Raw genomic sequence first — 15,280 nt, 5'->3', positions numbered from 1 at the left:
ATCAAATCATCTCTCTCTCCTCTTTTTTGTTTCATTCTTTTGTGTTTTGTTTTTAAATAATACTAGATAGTTCAAAGTGTGATGCTTGTTATTTCTCAATAGAAAGCAACATTATCGTTTTGCAATACAAATATTGAATCAGTATGTTGTACACTCAAAACTAGTATAATGATATGTGTCAATATACCTCAATTTTAAAAATTGAAGAGAAGTATTTCCTTGTACTAAGTAATAAGAGTGTAAGGGTGGATTAACTTTATTCAGCAATTAAGAATTCATTTCTTAAGATTCCGGGTTGGCTCTCTGTCTACATCTTCATTTTCACAGCAAGCCTCTCAAGCAGTTGCTATAATCACTGCCACTTTGCAGATGTCAAAAGAGAAGTTCCGGGGCGCCTGGGTGGCTCAGTGGGTTAAGCTGCTGCCTTCAGCTCAGGTCATGATCTCGGAGTCCTGGGATCGAGTCCCGCATCGGGCTCTCTGCTGAGCAGAGAGCCTGCTTCCCTCTCTCTCTCTCTGCCTGCCTCTCCATCTACTTGTGATTTCTCTCTGTCAAATAAATAAATAAAATCTTTAAAAAAATAAAAAATAAAAAAAAAATTAAAAAAAAAGAGAAGTTCCAGTGGTTGTGATTTGCCTGAGGACATCCCCCAAATTAGGTGGTCAGGCTAAAGTTTGAGCCAACATTTCCGCCTCCGGGTCCCATGGTCGTCCTTCTAAACAGATCGCTAAGGGGCCAGTTCGATTCCAGGATTCTTGTCTTGCGTTTACACCAGAGTTTGAACACCTCTTAAAATTCTAGATCCTGTTAAAATGCTAAAGGAAGGAGAGCTCTCTTTTTCCTTCTCAGCAGCTTTTTCTCTAGGGAAGGAATGAGGATTTTGTAAACTAACTCATCTCCTTTGAGTTGGTTTCTTAAACTTTAATTTCCTTTGATCTCTGAGCTTTAGACTTATTAGTGATGGAGATGAGCTCAACAGGAGTTTCTACACACCACCATCTATGGCAGTTTTCCAGTTGACGGTTCAACCCCATGAAACTAAATCTATCAGGGCAAGTGCAACAAAAAATGGTGGTAAGAGAAGGTGAAAATAAGGAAATGATTCAAAAGAACAGCCAATTTAGCAAGCCTTCTGCCACTGTTTTATTTCCCTCAGTGCCAACAATTCGCCGTGATCCAAGTCCTTTTGTCTGTTCATCTCGCACGCCCCTGGAGAGCGAACAGGGTTAAACTATTTAGACAGAGAATTTTTGCCTTTACTTGATGCTAAGGACAATCAGCGATGCAAATACCACAAGCAGGGGACCCGTGAGCCACACGTGTGCTAATTACTCAAGTATTTCCTACAGCAGCAGGCATCAACGTGCACATTGGGCAATGTTTGGGAACACTTGAATTTGGGGATGATTCTAGTCCTCCTTTTTCTAAAACCCCTTACTTTCTTAAATAACCTTTACTCATTTTCTCCAGCCGGAAAAATGGAAGCTATCAAAATATAGGCCCATGTAGAATAGTAAGCAAAGTAGGAGGAAGGGGAGAAGGAGATGAAAAGAAAGATGGTCTCCAACTCAACCGCATTGCTGGTGGCTCCTTTTACACGGGCGAATTGCTGTGTACAGGGAGGGACTTGGGTGCATTTCTCCTTAGTGCATCTCAAACTAAAGTCTACCATTCACCCACTCCTTCAGGCTCTGAATTGTTGCGAATTCATATCAGAAGCAGAGAGGGTGCGTTTCCATTCTAATTCCAAATGTCATCCACTTCCTCTTTTTCCTTCCCGTTAGCTCACACTATGGCAAAATAACCCCTTGACTCAAAACAAGGGTATCCTTAGGAAATCCTGGTCTGGGTGGGGTTTTTCTCTTCAGAATTCAGTGAATTTAACTTGAAACATTTTTGAAAATAAATATAAAAGTAGGAACTTAATAGTGTAAAACTAGAAATGCTGAGGCTAGAAGTAGCCAGTGACAACAGCTTTCTACTAATACCCGTTTTCCTGAGTGACCGTGGTTCTTCACGCGGCTCCAAGGGCATTACAAGGTTCTACAAAGATCAGCCCGTTGTGTGGTTGGAAAGTTCACTTGTGAGCTGTGCTTTCTCAGTGGGAACTTCTGAATCCTCAGAGGACACTGTACACATTGTAGTACACTTTGTTCTACAATAAATTGTAGAACAGAATAATATCAATTCTGTGTGTGTGTGTGTGTGAGGTTTTATTGTTCACACTCAAGGGAATCTAAAATCACTCTTCTGGAAAAAAAAAAAAAAATCCTCAGATCTAATGACCATGGGTAACCATGCTGACAATTAGTTGTCACAAGTGACTTCAAGTTCCAGGAGTCTTTCTAATGTTATTCTAGGATTTTTGACTCAGAGCAAATGTGGAGAATTTCAAATTATGAGTGAGTGTAATCTCTTTATTATCCTAGAATTGAGAAGATTTTTAGATTTTATGTGCGCTTATACATGTATTTGACATAAAGCATGCTAGCCCAACTTCTGTCTTGCACCTCCCTCTTGGTGGACCAGTGACCATTAACTGTGTTCATTCAGATTATCCATGTGGACTACAAAACCGAGGTTGTTTCTAGGAATTGTCAGGAGTCACAAAGATGACCATAGTTACAGACCTTACCATGTATCCCTACCAGCAAGATTCACTGCTCAGAATTATGCCATGAAAATTCTTTTGATTCCATAATTCTTGAGTCATACTTCAGCAGGTAATTTCGTGTGAGGTTCTTAAGTGGGGAACCATTGTATTTTTGTCAGTAAACACCTAATTGCAGAAGAACACTTACTTCAGTGGCCGTGGGAGAGAAAAGAAAGAATTCTGCTCAAGAGCACTGATAGAAACCTTCTGAAAATCTATTTCAGAAGTGGAACATGGCGCCCTTCCTTAAGGAGTGCCACCAGCCTTCCTCTATTAGGCTGACACCACCTTCTGTTTCTCTGTTTATTCCTAGAATGCAGTCCCAGCAGTATGTGCAACAGCGTCGAAAATTTGCAGCTGCCTTCCTGGCGTTCATTTTCATCTTGGCAGCTGCGGACATGGCTGAAGCAGGGAAGAAAGAGAAGCCAGGTAAGCTGTAGGGTTAGGACTACATAACCCTACATATGACATACTTAACCCTACATATGACATACTTAACCCTACATATGACATACTTAACCCTACATATGACATACTTAATCCTACATATGACACACATAACCCTACATGTGACACGCATAACCCTACATATGACATACATAACCCTCCCTCTGTTCTTTCTTTAGAGGAACCTAAGTGACATCCCCCGTCCTCACCCTGCCATAGGTCCTAAAATATGGCTGATGGTTATTAACATAAGGACTGTATTATAGCCCTTATGTACGGACTGCTGAGGAGCAAGCAGGTGTCTTACGTTGAGTCTCTTCCTCAAAGAAGAGTCCCGCAGGGCATTTTTGTTTTATCTCATATGAACAAAGGGGGAATCTGAAGCTCAGAGCGATACAGCATCTTCTCTCTGTCACTCCCAGCGTCATGCACGGTAGGCTGTGGAGCTGGCAGTCTGTTTATGTCTGTGAGGCACCACATTCAGCTTATGGCTTCCAGCTCTAAGACAGAGAAGGGAACATTGACTTGCAATGAAATGCTAATCTGACAACCCTTACTTCTAAAAGAATGTTGCCTTATCTTTCATGTTTCACTGGCTTTGAACATCTTTACCAGAAGAGTTTGCTTCTAAAAGGAGATGTCATTAGATCCTTTGTACAGCCCCTAGCCACTGGAGTTACACTAATATGAGTTCTGTCTCCTTCTGTTCACCTTCTCTCTTCTCGTGATCATTCACCGATTCAATCACTTGGCTACCATGGGTCAAGGTGCTACGGTTCACTGGACAGTGAAGACAGAGGTCAAAAGCACAGACCCCGCAATTACGGCGTCCTGGAATGAACTTTGTTGAATCAGAGTTTCCCAGAGGTGGACTCGTGTTCCTTTCTTCTTTCCAGAAAAAAAAGTGAAGAAGTCCGACTGTGGGGAGTGGCAGTGGAGTGTGTGTGTGCCCACCAGTGGGGACTGTGGCCTGGGCACCCGGGAGGGCACCCGGACCGGAGCCGAGTGTAAGCAAACCATGAAGACCCAGAGATGTAAGATCCCCTGCAACTGGAAAAAGCAATTTGGAGGTAAGCCCCACCACTACGGTCCTGCCAATTTGGTCTTCCACTCGGGGATAATGCTTGTGTTCTTCCACCGGTCCTCTTTTTGAGCTTGATTACTGTTTATTTTCAATAAGTTGATCTTATCAGATTGCAAGTAACCAGATACCTTGCCTTACCTCCCAGGTTTCTCAACTTTGGTGCTACTACCATTTGGGGCCATGATGCGTCTGTTGGGGAGGGCACTGTAGGATACTGTTCCGGGCATTGTAGGATATCGAGCAGGATCTCTGGCTTCTCTCCACTGGTTTCCAGCAGCACTCTCCGCCCCCATCAACTGTGACACATAAAAATGTCTCCAGATATTGCCAGATGATCTTTGGGGTCAAAATAGTCCTAGATTGAGAACCACTGTCCTACCCATCGGGACATAAACCATACCCTTGATCCCTCCTGAGTGTGCCTTGACCTGTCTTTTCTTCTCTCTCTCCTTCTTCTTCTAGTTCTCATTCCTTTTTTCTTCCTTCCCCCTTCTCTTATTTACTCTCCTCCTCCTTCTCCAGACATCTTTCTGGGGCTCTCAGGACCCCCCCTCTTTTGATCATTCCCCACCGTCCACCCTGGTTAATAGATTTGCTTATCAAATCTAGCCAGGCTGCTTACAGGCAGTTTCCATAGACTTTACTCTCGCTAATTATTGTCATTTTCCTACTGGCCTCCTCTGCCTGTTTGGGAAGGAGCCTTTCAACACTTCCAACTTTGAAGCCCACTACTGAACACCCAGATTACCTATCTTCTCCACATTCCAGACTTTTTGTCTTTCTTGGCCTTGGTGGTACGCAGTGCCCCAAATGTTCTCACTCTTTGCAGAAATGTATTCTGACTTATAAGACAGTAAAGAAGGATAATGAATATACACACTGTATCTTTCTCATTCTCTATAACCTCTGGGGTGCTTCTTGTGAATGCTGGTAAGTTCTATAGCACATGGTGAAATTCAGATACATTTGGTCTTAAATTGTATATGGGTTCCCTAAAGACTCCCCTACAGAAAGTTTTTAAAAGTGTGTCTTAAAGAATGAATGCCTAGAATATATAAAGAGCTCACAAAAATAAGAATCTAGTTATACAGTGAGTAAAAGACATGAACAAATATTTTACCATAGACGAGATACAGGTGACAAACACTTGAAAGATGGTGAACATCTATCTCTTCCGTGCTAGGGAAACGGGAATGAAAACCAGTGAGATGTCACTGTATACCACGTACCTCTCAGAAGAGCTAAAATGACAAATAGGACCAAATGCTAGAGAGGAGGTAGAGAAACTAGGTCCTTCATACCTTGCTGATGGAAATGTGAAATGGTACAGCCACATTAGAAAGGAGAATGGCACGTTTTGTTTTGTTTATAGTAAGAATAAACATCTGTTTACTGTACAACACAGTGGTTTCACTCTTGGCCATTTATCCTAGAGAAGTGAAAACTTACGTTCCTCTAAAAATTTGTACACAAATAGTAGATAGCTTAAAATGACAAAAATTATAGAGATGGAGAAAAGATGAGTGATTGCCAGGGCTCAAGGAGATAGGAAGGGAGGAAGGTGCCTAGGCAAAGGCTATGACAGGATTAACCCAAAGGACTGTTGGAACTCTTCTGCCTGTTAATGTGTAGATGTTCACTCATCTCTACAGACCTGACCGCGTCACACAGAACTAAATGCGCACGCGTACACACAAATGAGTGCGTGTGAAATTGGCAGAACTTGAATGACTTCTGCGGGATGTATCCCTGTTCATTTCCTGGTTGTGCTGAGGACTTCTGGTTATGCAACACAATCACAATCGAGGGGAGACAGGGTGAAGGCTACAGGGGTCTCTCCAAATTATTTCTTTCAACCGCATGGGACTCTACAATGATCTCACTGCAAAAAGGTAAAAACAGAAGTGTGTCTACCTTTACGGCACTACTAGAGGAAATTAAAGATTTCTGTTTGGTCCTACCCTGCCTTTAGCGGAGTGCAAATACCAGTTCCAGGCCTGGGGAGAATGCGACCTGAATACCGCCTTGAAGACCAGAACCGGAAGTCTGAAGCGAGCCCTCCACAACGCGGACTGCCAGAAGACAGTCACCATCTCCAAGCCCTGTGGCAAGCTGACTAAGCCCAAACCTCAAGGTAGGTTCCTGTCATTGCACCGCAGTTTTTAACGTGTGTGTGTTGATGGACTCACGTGGGATTTTCAGGTAAGGAAACTCGAATTTTCTGGAAGGAAACCTTAGGTGAATCACCTCAAGAAAAAGACTGAACAAGCCCTGTGTATTGAACATCACACCAGTGCTTTTCAGCAGGCAATTGAGAGAGAGGTCCAGATTAGAGTCCTCTGCACAGATGGGGTGTGGGGGCGGGGATTGGAACAGCCTCCTCGCACAAATAAACAACTTAGCAGAATAAGCCAATTAAGACATTTGCTGTGTGGTGACTGTATATTCCAAGCCCTAAACTGGGACTGCATCCTGACAAGTATGAACAAATTCATGAAGACCGTGAGGCAGAAAATCTAAAATCGGGTCTCTCCTAGATTATCCAACGAACATAGTTTTCATGAAGTCAGCTACATTATTTTACCTTTTTCCTATCTCCACTGCAAAAATTGATAAGTCCTATATTTCCTTCACTCCTTTCAGCCTCTCTCGCTCGCTCTCTCTCTATATATATATTTTTAAAGTTATTTTACTAAGTACACTCATCATGAAATTTTCAAATTATGTAGAGCTGCCTTTCTATTTATTCCCAGAAAGTTACACTCTGCTCTCATGCCAGAGAAAGGGAACCAAAAACAAATATCATGACTATGGTTTCGTAGAAATAGGATCCCGGCTGAGGGAAGACAAGGAGTAGTATTACACTCTTGTTTCATGGGTGTTATGGGCTGAATGGTGTCCTCTTTCCTCCTCCCCCATTCAGATGTTCAAGATCTAACCCTCAGTACCTTAGAATGTGACTGTGTTTGGAGATAAGGCTTTTAAAGAGTTCTTTAAAGTGGAATGAAGTCATATGAGTGGGCCCCAGTCCAATCTGACTGGCATATGAAGAAAGGAGATTAGGACACAGATACATGGGGAGAGAAGACCATGTGGAGACATAGCGAGAAGATGGCCGTCTAAAAGCCAAGGGGACACACCTCAGAATAAGTCAGTTGCTGACAGTTGGTCTCACACTTCTAGCCTCTAGAACTCTGAGAAAATACATTTCTCTTGTTGAAGCCATCCACTCTGTGGTACAGGGTAAGGCAGCTCTTGCAAATGATACGGCAGGTCTCAGGGAACTCTAAAATATCTCCCTGGTTTGTGCTCGTATTTGCGCTCTAAAATTCATACTGGCCAGATTAAACATAAGGAGAAACTCAGAAGAACTGAACTTGAAGCCCACAGGAAATAGGAAAAAAAAAAATCCTCCAGCAATTAAGAGGATTGGCTGGCTTGCTACTGATCATCAGAAAGGTCTAACTTCACAGACCTAGCGCCTCCATCTCTGGTGGAGTGGACGTGGTTGCCGCCAGTGGTAGGGTGGCCAGATGCAGGCCATACCTGCCAATGGCATATCTAGGATTCAGGCTGCCCTTTCCAGATCATGGAAATGTGCTGGTTCCAGTGTGTGTTTGGAAGGTAAGAAGTGGGGCTGGGGTCAGTATATGAGTGTGTGTGCCCACTTTATAAGTATTACTTGTCTGGAAACAACTGCTCAGATCTAATGAAAATTAGCAGCCTTGTCTATCCAGTGACACATTTCCAAAACTGGAAGAACTCAGAGATACACAGTTTTCAAATTAATTTATTTTTAAGGCAGTCAGAGAACCAAAATATTCAGCATAAATTGAGCATGGAAAAGAAAAGGAACGCAAGAAGTCCCCATGCTCGACCATCGTGGTTCTCAACCTGGGTTGCACATTAGAACTTCCTATGAGAGCTTGTAAAAATCCCAGTTTCCAGGCCATAACCCAGACCAACTATCTCAGCCTCAGTAGCTTTAAAAATTAAGATGTTCCTTAAAAGCTTTCAGTATCAGCCAGAATCAAGAATTACTATGCTAGTAGGAAACTCACAGAGACTAGACACACTCACACGTACATACACACATGCATGTACACATAAGTCCACAGTCCATTCTGGTTCTCTCCAGTGGGTGGGAGAAACTGCAGCCTAATGAATGAGGAGGAAAGAATGAGAGAGGGACTGGGCAGTGGGTGGTGGTAGGGCTGGGTGGATACAGAAATCATTGCGGTTTGGAAAAAATAGAACAAAGTGGGGACATGATTCAGAAAGACCCCTCAGGATACTTGGTGAAGACATTAAGTGAGGACTTCTTTGGACTTGGACCAGTGGATAATTGACCTGTTTACATATTTCTCCTCTGATGATATGTAATGAAGGTTGTAAGTTCGGCTCAGGCTTTCACCTTGAAAAATAGCAGTTAAAAACATTTTAAGAAGGTAAACATTCTGTCCTTTGTTTTTATATCAAAAATGAAGGTATATAATGAATTAAGCATGGGATTAGCCTGAGTGAGTTCTCTATGTCACAGCACTAGGTAAAGCCTACCACCGTGTGCAAAGTTGACTCCCAAATGGAAGACACTTTCTAGAGCATGAGCTCTTCTTTTTTTAAATTTTAATTCCAGTCTAGTTAACATACAGAGTTATATTAGTTGCTGGAATATAATCCAGTGATTTAGCAATTCTGTATATGCCTCAGTACTCACCACTACGAGTGTACTCCTAATCCCCTTCCCCATTCCTCCCCCGCCCCTCTGGTAACCAGTTTGTTTTCTATAGTCAAGAGTCTGTTTCTTGGTTTGCCTCTTTTTCTTCCCTTTGTTTTGTTTCTTAAATTGCACATATGGGTGAAACCCTATGGTATTTGTCTTTCTCTGACTTATTTGCTTAGCATTGTACTCTCTATCCATGTGCATCCTTGCAAATGGCAAGATTTCGTTCTTTTTTATAGTTGAATAATATTCCGTTGTGTATCTATACCACATCTTCTTCCTCCACTCATCAATCGATGGACACTTGGGCTGCTTCCATAATTTGGCTGTTGTAAATCAAGCTGCAGTCAACATAGGGGTGTACCTGTCCTTTTGAATTAGTGTTTTTGTATTTTGGGGGGTAATTACTTGGTAGTGCAATTACTAAATCTTAGGGAAGTTCTGCTTTTAAATATTTGAGGAAACCCCACACTGTTTTCCCGCGTGGCTGTCCCAGTTTGCATTCCCACCAACAGTGTGTGAGGGCTCCTTTTTTTCAACATCGTCACCAACACTAGTTGTTTTTTGTGATTTTGATTTTAACCATTCTGTCAGGTATGAGGTGATACCTCATTGTGGTTTTGATTTGCATTTCCTGATGGTGAGTGATGTTGCCCATCTTTTCATGGGTCTGTTGGCCATCTGGATATCCTCTTTGGAGAAATGTTCATGTCTTTTCATTTTTTATGGATAATTTGGGGTTTTGGCACTCAGTTGTAGAAGTTCTTTATATATTTGGATACTAATCCTTCATGGGATATGTCATTTAAAAATATCTTCTGCCATTCAGTAAGTTGTTTTAGTTTCATTGATTCCCTTACTGTGTAGAATCTTTTTATCTTGATGAAGTCCCAGTAGTTTATTTTCACTTTTGTTTTCATTGCCTCAGGACACATCTAGAAAAATGTTGTTAATGACTGATGTCAGAGAAATGACTGCCTGTACTCTCTAGAACATTATTTCTAAAAACTGTTCTAGAAGACATCTACCAGAGTGTACGTTTCAGGAGAGCAGGGACCTGACTTGTGCTGTTCGCTACTGTATCCCTTTTGCTTAGAACAAGGAGTAGCCCGTAGCAGATGCTGAATAAGCTAAAAAGAAAAAAAGGTTTCACACATGAAATTTACCATAGACTGGTGGAAGCTGTGGTAAAGAAGTCATTTAAGTAACATTTTCATACAGTTAGCAATTACAAATTATTTTTCTCTTTCTTCAGGAAAGAATAATTCATCAGGGCTTCCTGCTACTTTAACTCAGGAAAGAGGGAGGTAGGGAACCCACCAACTTTGAGTCGGGCACTATGATGTGATAGGCACTCCTCATTTCAGCTTCAATGCAACTCTGTGCATGAAATTGTATTTCTATTACTTTATATTTGAGAAAGGACAGACCAGAGAGGGTAAGCAACTTATTTAATGCTTCACAGCTTATAAGTGGTGATTCAGATTGGAGGTCAGACACCAAAGACCGTGCTGCCTCTGAGTATTATACGCCCATGAAACTTTGGCCATGTTAGATTAATCTCGATGTCTAGAATCTTTCAATAGTAGAGCTTCTGGGGACCTTGCCTTCATCCGATATAACCCTGGGGGACCAGATGAGGACAGAGACTGTCAGTGATTCATCGAAATCCATCCTGTTGCTGAGGAGCAGAATCCGTTCTGGGCTTTCGTCTCTTTCAGCGCCATTTTCTGCCCTTTTATCCCAGTCCCTGAGCTCGTACCCAGAAAGTGCCTTTTACCCCTCCATCGTTACCTTCTCATCAAACAAATCATCAGGTTCTGGTCTTTTGTCTGCCTTTTTTTTTTCTTTTAATGTTTGTTTTATACAACTTTTCAGTTTGATTTCTGTCCTCTTTTATTTTGGAAAATGGCAGTGGCATGGGACGCTCGGTGTGGAGAACGCGCTCTTTAAATTTTAGGGGGGAACATATATGTTGGTTAGGCTGTGACTACCCAGCATTAAATTGAGAAAAAGCTGGAGAATATCACTGTGACTTGATTCCTAATAAGGCCAAAAATGTAAAATGTAAGGCCAAAAATGTAAAAGACTTGCTTGGGGGAGAGAGGGCACTTTCTATCCTGAATTGGCACCGAAACTCGGGGAGATGACTAACTATGCCCTTGCTTTAGTTAAAAATCACCTTAAAACTCACCACACTCCAGTCCGTTGGGTAGAAATGGTTCGTCCTGTGGTTACGTCAATATTGCAGAAGCTCCACACTCTAGCATTGGTACAATTTCATCGACACTAGATATCAAGTTGGAAACTCTTTTTTTTTTTTTTCAAGTTGGAAACTCTTAATAAAGATTCTCCTCTGTTGAAACCCCACTTAATCCAAGAAGAGGGTTTTGTCCTCTTCTTCCATATTATATACTCAGAAGAAGAGAAAATATTGATATACTTAACGCAGACATAAGAACTGAAAGGTGCATAACTAGAATACAGCTTTCCTGGGGAGGGGGACAAGGTTGCTCTGGAATGGTCAGTGACTGAGGATTGTAACTAGAATTTGCTTCGTTGCTGCTAGAATCCACCAGGGATATATTTGGCGAGCAATTGCGTGGGACACCGGAGATTTTAATTTCTCAGGAAAAGAGATGGAGAGTATTAATTACAGTTATTAATTAAGAATTAATTAAGAAAATTAATTATGAAAATCCTGTATCTGTCCAGGTTTTTAGTTGCAGCAAGGTATACTCTAGTTAGTTGAGCAGAAAGGGGTTATTTGGGGGGGGAATAGCTCACAGACTCTCCAGAAGGGCCAGAGGACTTGAGTTGGATCCGGGAGGACTGCAGCAGAAAGCAACAGATCCAAGAGAAATGTCTAATCATGCCAAAAGTGACTGATGCAGAAACCCTGCTGCTAAAATTATCCACAGTTTAGCACATATGCTAAGAATTGAACGCCATACCTTTCCCCTCAAAACCAGATACCTTTGCCTCCTTTCTTGCCAAAATACCCAATTTCCCCCAATTTGGCCCTTTCTTTCTGGTTGCTGACTTCTACCTCTAGGACTCAAAGCGTACCTGCTTGCTGGAAACGAGGTCACCTATAAAATTCCACTGCAAGGGACTCTGGGAAAATGTGTCTTTTACTTTCAAAACTCTCCTTGTAAATCCGAGGAGCCGGTGAGTGGGTCTTGATTTGGTATTTAGTGCGCAGCCGGCGGGGGAGTGTGCGGGAGTGCTGGAATGTATGGAAGTCTTCATCGGACCTAACCCTCCCTCCTTTTGCCTAGATGAGGCATTGATAACATTTCTTGGAGAAGTTGCCAAGAGTAATGTCCTATCAGACAGTTCCCCCACTGCACAGTGAGTGAGGGCTCTCATTATTGAAGCCACCGGTAGTTTTTTTCGTTGAGTCATTTTGGTCTTTTCAGTTTGTGGGGGAGAAAAAGTGAGGATAATTGAGCTGTGGACAAGTGAAGAAAGTGGGAACCAGAGTCACTCTCTGCCAACAGTGCTACACAAATGACTAGAGCACAGAACCCTTCAGAGGGAGAGGAACATGTCTCTAAGCCACAGTGTCTCTCAGTGGTCCCCCTGGAGGATGGGCTCACTGTGGAATGAGAAGGTAGGCAAGCTAAGTGGAGCTGGCAAGATGGCCCCTCTGTGGGAGAGCTGTGGCCCTGCCGGCAGTCCAGGCGGCGTGAGCAGGGGCAGCGCAGTGAAGCAGGCTTCTGGCGGTTACCACTGGAGTGCAGAGTCTGAGCTGAGGCTGGATTGGGGCTCATGCAGAAGGCCTTTGTACGAGCTGAGAGTTTCCTAGGGACTACAGAAGATGTGGCCTAATGATCATCCTAGAACATTCTAGAATCTTAAGTTATGGTCCAAATGGAAAGTATTAGTTGTTACTGTTTAAAGAAGATACATTACATTTGTATCAGCCTCCAGATTTGCCTGGGACAGGAAGAGGAGGGAGCACAGGAATGTGTGTCTGTGCTACAGGTGGGCCAGGGAGCCAGGTTAATCTACCCCCTCCCCCCCCACCCCACCCCCACACCATCCTGCCACCCCTTTGTACTCTGCTGTCACCAGATCCTTGTTACATTTTCCCCTGCTCCGGAAAACCGCAATTCCTTTTACTTCTTCTCAGCTATTTCTCAATGTTTTACCGTCTTGCTGCTCTTTTTTTGGGCAGTTGCCTAGCCCTCTCTTAGGTTTGACAATTCATCCTTAAAGATCAAAAGGACGGCCACTGTTTCAGCGCAAGACTCAGCTGTGTGCAGGACATAGGCACTGGGCAGCCGATTATAAATGAGAAACGGGGTCGGTTAAGTGATGTTCCCAGCATTCTCCGTTCTCTCCTGCTCAACAGATATTTTTTTGTTGCTTCTTTTAAAGATACAAGAAGTTGCCAACCTTTCTTTCTAGATCTGGGCTCTGCCATCCCTTAGCAATGAGCGTGCAGATGCGTTTTTCTAGGCTGAGAGACTCTCCACTGTGTGGAGCAGGGCGGCGGGCAGCCTGGGATGGGCTCCCCTTCTCCCCGAGACCCCGACAGGTTGGTGGTTGCTGCCCTTGTGTCTGACCAGAAAGAGAAGCCTGAGGAATCAGGCAGGAATTTAGTCTTTCTTGATCAGAGGGAAGCCCTTGCTCTGTTTGGTCTTAAGGTCTGATTTGGTTTTTATTCTGTTGTGGAAATTGTCTTTCAACATCTGTATTTTCTCATTCATGACACTAGCTGAAGTGAGGAGATCTAGTTCTTATTAGCATGTTAGCAAGATCTCTTATTAGCATAACAGTTTTGTCTTCTGTAAGCTATAAAGTCTACAGTGACTACCTCATCACTGTCAGGATGGAGTGACTGTAAAAATGCTTGATAACCATGCAGTGTTTCCTTCCTTCCAAATGAAAATCTTGGGGTGGATGTTTCCCTCAGTACCTTTTTGGGCTAAAGAACTATGGCGATTACAGCCGGAGTCATTACAATTAATACTTATTGAGAGACTTGTGTGTTTGGAGGACATTTTAGCGTACTGAGTCTACACTGTGTCCTTGAAGAATCACAAAAGCGCTATGAAAGAGTTGCTATCATCATTCCTAACTTTACATCCGAGGACACTGAGTCAGAGAAGTCAGATGCTTAGCGTGAGGCTGTACAGCTGATAATACAGGTATCCTGGTTTCTTACCCAAGAAAGAATGAACTTCAGACCCAGCCCTACACTCCCTCTTCTGTCACGGCTTTCCATCAGCAGTGGAGTCAGATCTGGACTCCTCAGCAGGACAGGTGGCTCCGCCGTCCCGACTGACGTCTCGCCTGACCCTTGCCCCCAACATTGCCCACGTGCTCTGCCCCAGCCGCACCACAGCCCGGGGAGGGCTGGCGGCATGACCACACGTGCTTACGCACCCCCTTCTCTGCACCCGTGGGCCTAGAATCCTGGCGCCTGTTCTCCTTCTAGACATCATACATTTCGTTCTGTGAAATCCAGCTTGTTCCTTTGTAAAGCGTTTACCACCGTGGGCCCTGTGCTAGAGTTGGCACGGATCAGCTACGGCCCTGCGTGGACCCACAGAGCGGAGGGAGCAGCAGAGAGCGCTCCCATGCACCTCGGAAGGGCAGGTGCTGTTAGAGAGCCCTGCGGTCCTCTGGTGCGGTCTCCAATTTATTTATTTGTTTAGAAAATCTGTGAAGAGCCTGCAGTAGAATGGGTGGTTAGGCAGGCACTGGGGATGCAAAGCAAGTTTCTGCCCTCTTACTGCTCTGTTCTGGTTGGGGGCATTGTTGGGGGGCGGGTAGATAATAGTGACAAAAACAAGAACTAGAAGGACAACCACATATTGGAGGAAGTGCGCTTGGAAAAGGCGGTTGGGGGAGAGGAGGGCGGCGAACGGAGAGTGAGAAACCAGGGCAAGCTTCTCTGAGGGGGAGTCCAGAACTTGGTCTTGAACACAGCAGGAGCCAGCCCTGCTGGTTGCTCAAAGAAGGCCCAGTTCAAAGTCCCTGAGGCCCACCAGGCTTTGTTTTGTTCCAGGACTAGAGAAGAGATCAGTATTACAGCTCGCTCGGCTTCCCTTCCCCGGCAGTTCGTCCTGCCTTGCTGCAGGACCGGCTGCTCGGATAAGACATTCATTCGTTCCTCCTCCGTAGTGAGTGCGTCTTTGCCTCTCGCAAGCCTGAACCTCGTTCCCCTTTGTAGTCCCTAGTCCACGAGAGGATTTCAATGAACAGCACCGACTGGAATGAATGCACCCACCCGTCCGTCGGTGAGTCAGGGAAGACCCCTCCCCATCATCCTGTCTGGCTCACTAGGGCACATCATTCATTCCCCGGCTCCAGACCGACGGAGAGTCCCTGCCGGGACGGTGTTTGCTCACCTGCAGTA

At 43.9% G+C, this 15,280-nt stretch overlaps 1 protein-coding gene across 2 annotated transcripts in view; it reads left to right on the top strand.

Annotated features, from left to right (window-relative positions):
• The window catches only part of PTN (pleiotrophin), a 101,544-nt gene that overhangs the window by 73,606 nt on the left and 12,658 nt on the right, over positions 1-15,280 (top strand). For both annotated transcript variants that reach the window (XM_059171952.1, XM_059171951.1), the window contains exons 2-4: positions 2,967-3,082; positions 3,997-4,170; positions 6,157-6,318. In XM_059171952.1, coding sequence (XP_059027935.1) covers positions 2,968-3,082; positions 3,997-4,170; positions 6,157-6,318 — 451 coding nt within the window. In that variant the 5' untranslated portion in view covers position 2,967. The remainder of the gene's footprint in view (positions 1-2,966; positions 3,083-3,996; positions 4,171-6,156; positions 6,319-15,280) is intronic.

The sequence above is a fragment of the Mustela lutreola genome, chromosome 4, assembly GCF_030435805.1.
Source record: "Mustela lutreola isolate mMusLut2 chromosome 4, mMusLut2.pri, whole genome shotgun sequence".
Classification (NCBI taxonomy): Eukaryota; Metazoa; Chordata; class Mammalia; order Carnivora; family Mustelidae; genus Mustela; species Mustela lutreola.
This window is presented reverse-complemented; position numbering and strand designations above follow the sequence as displayed.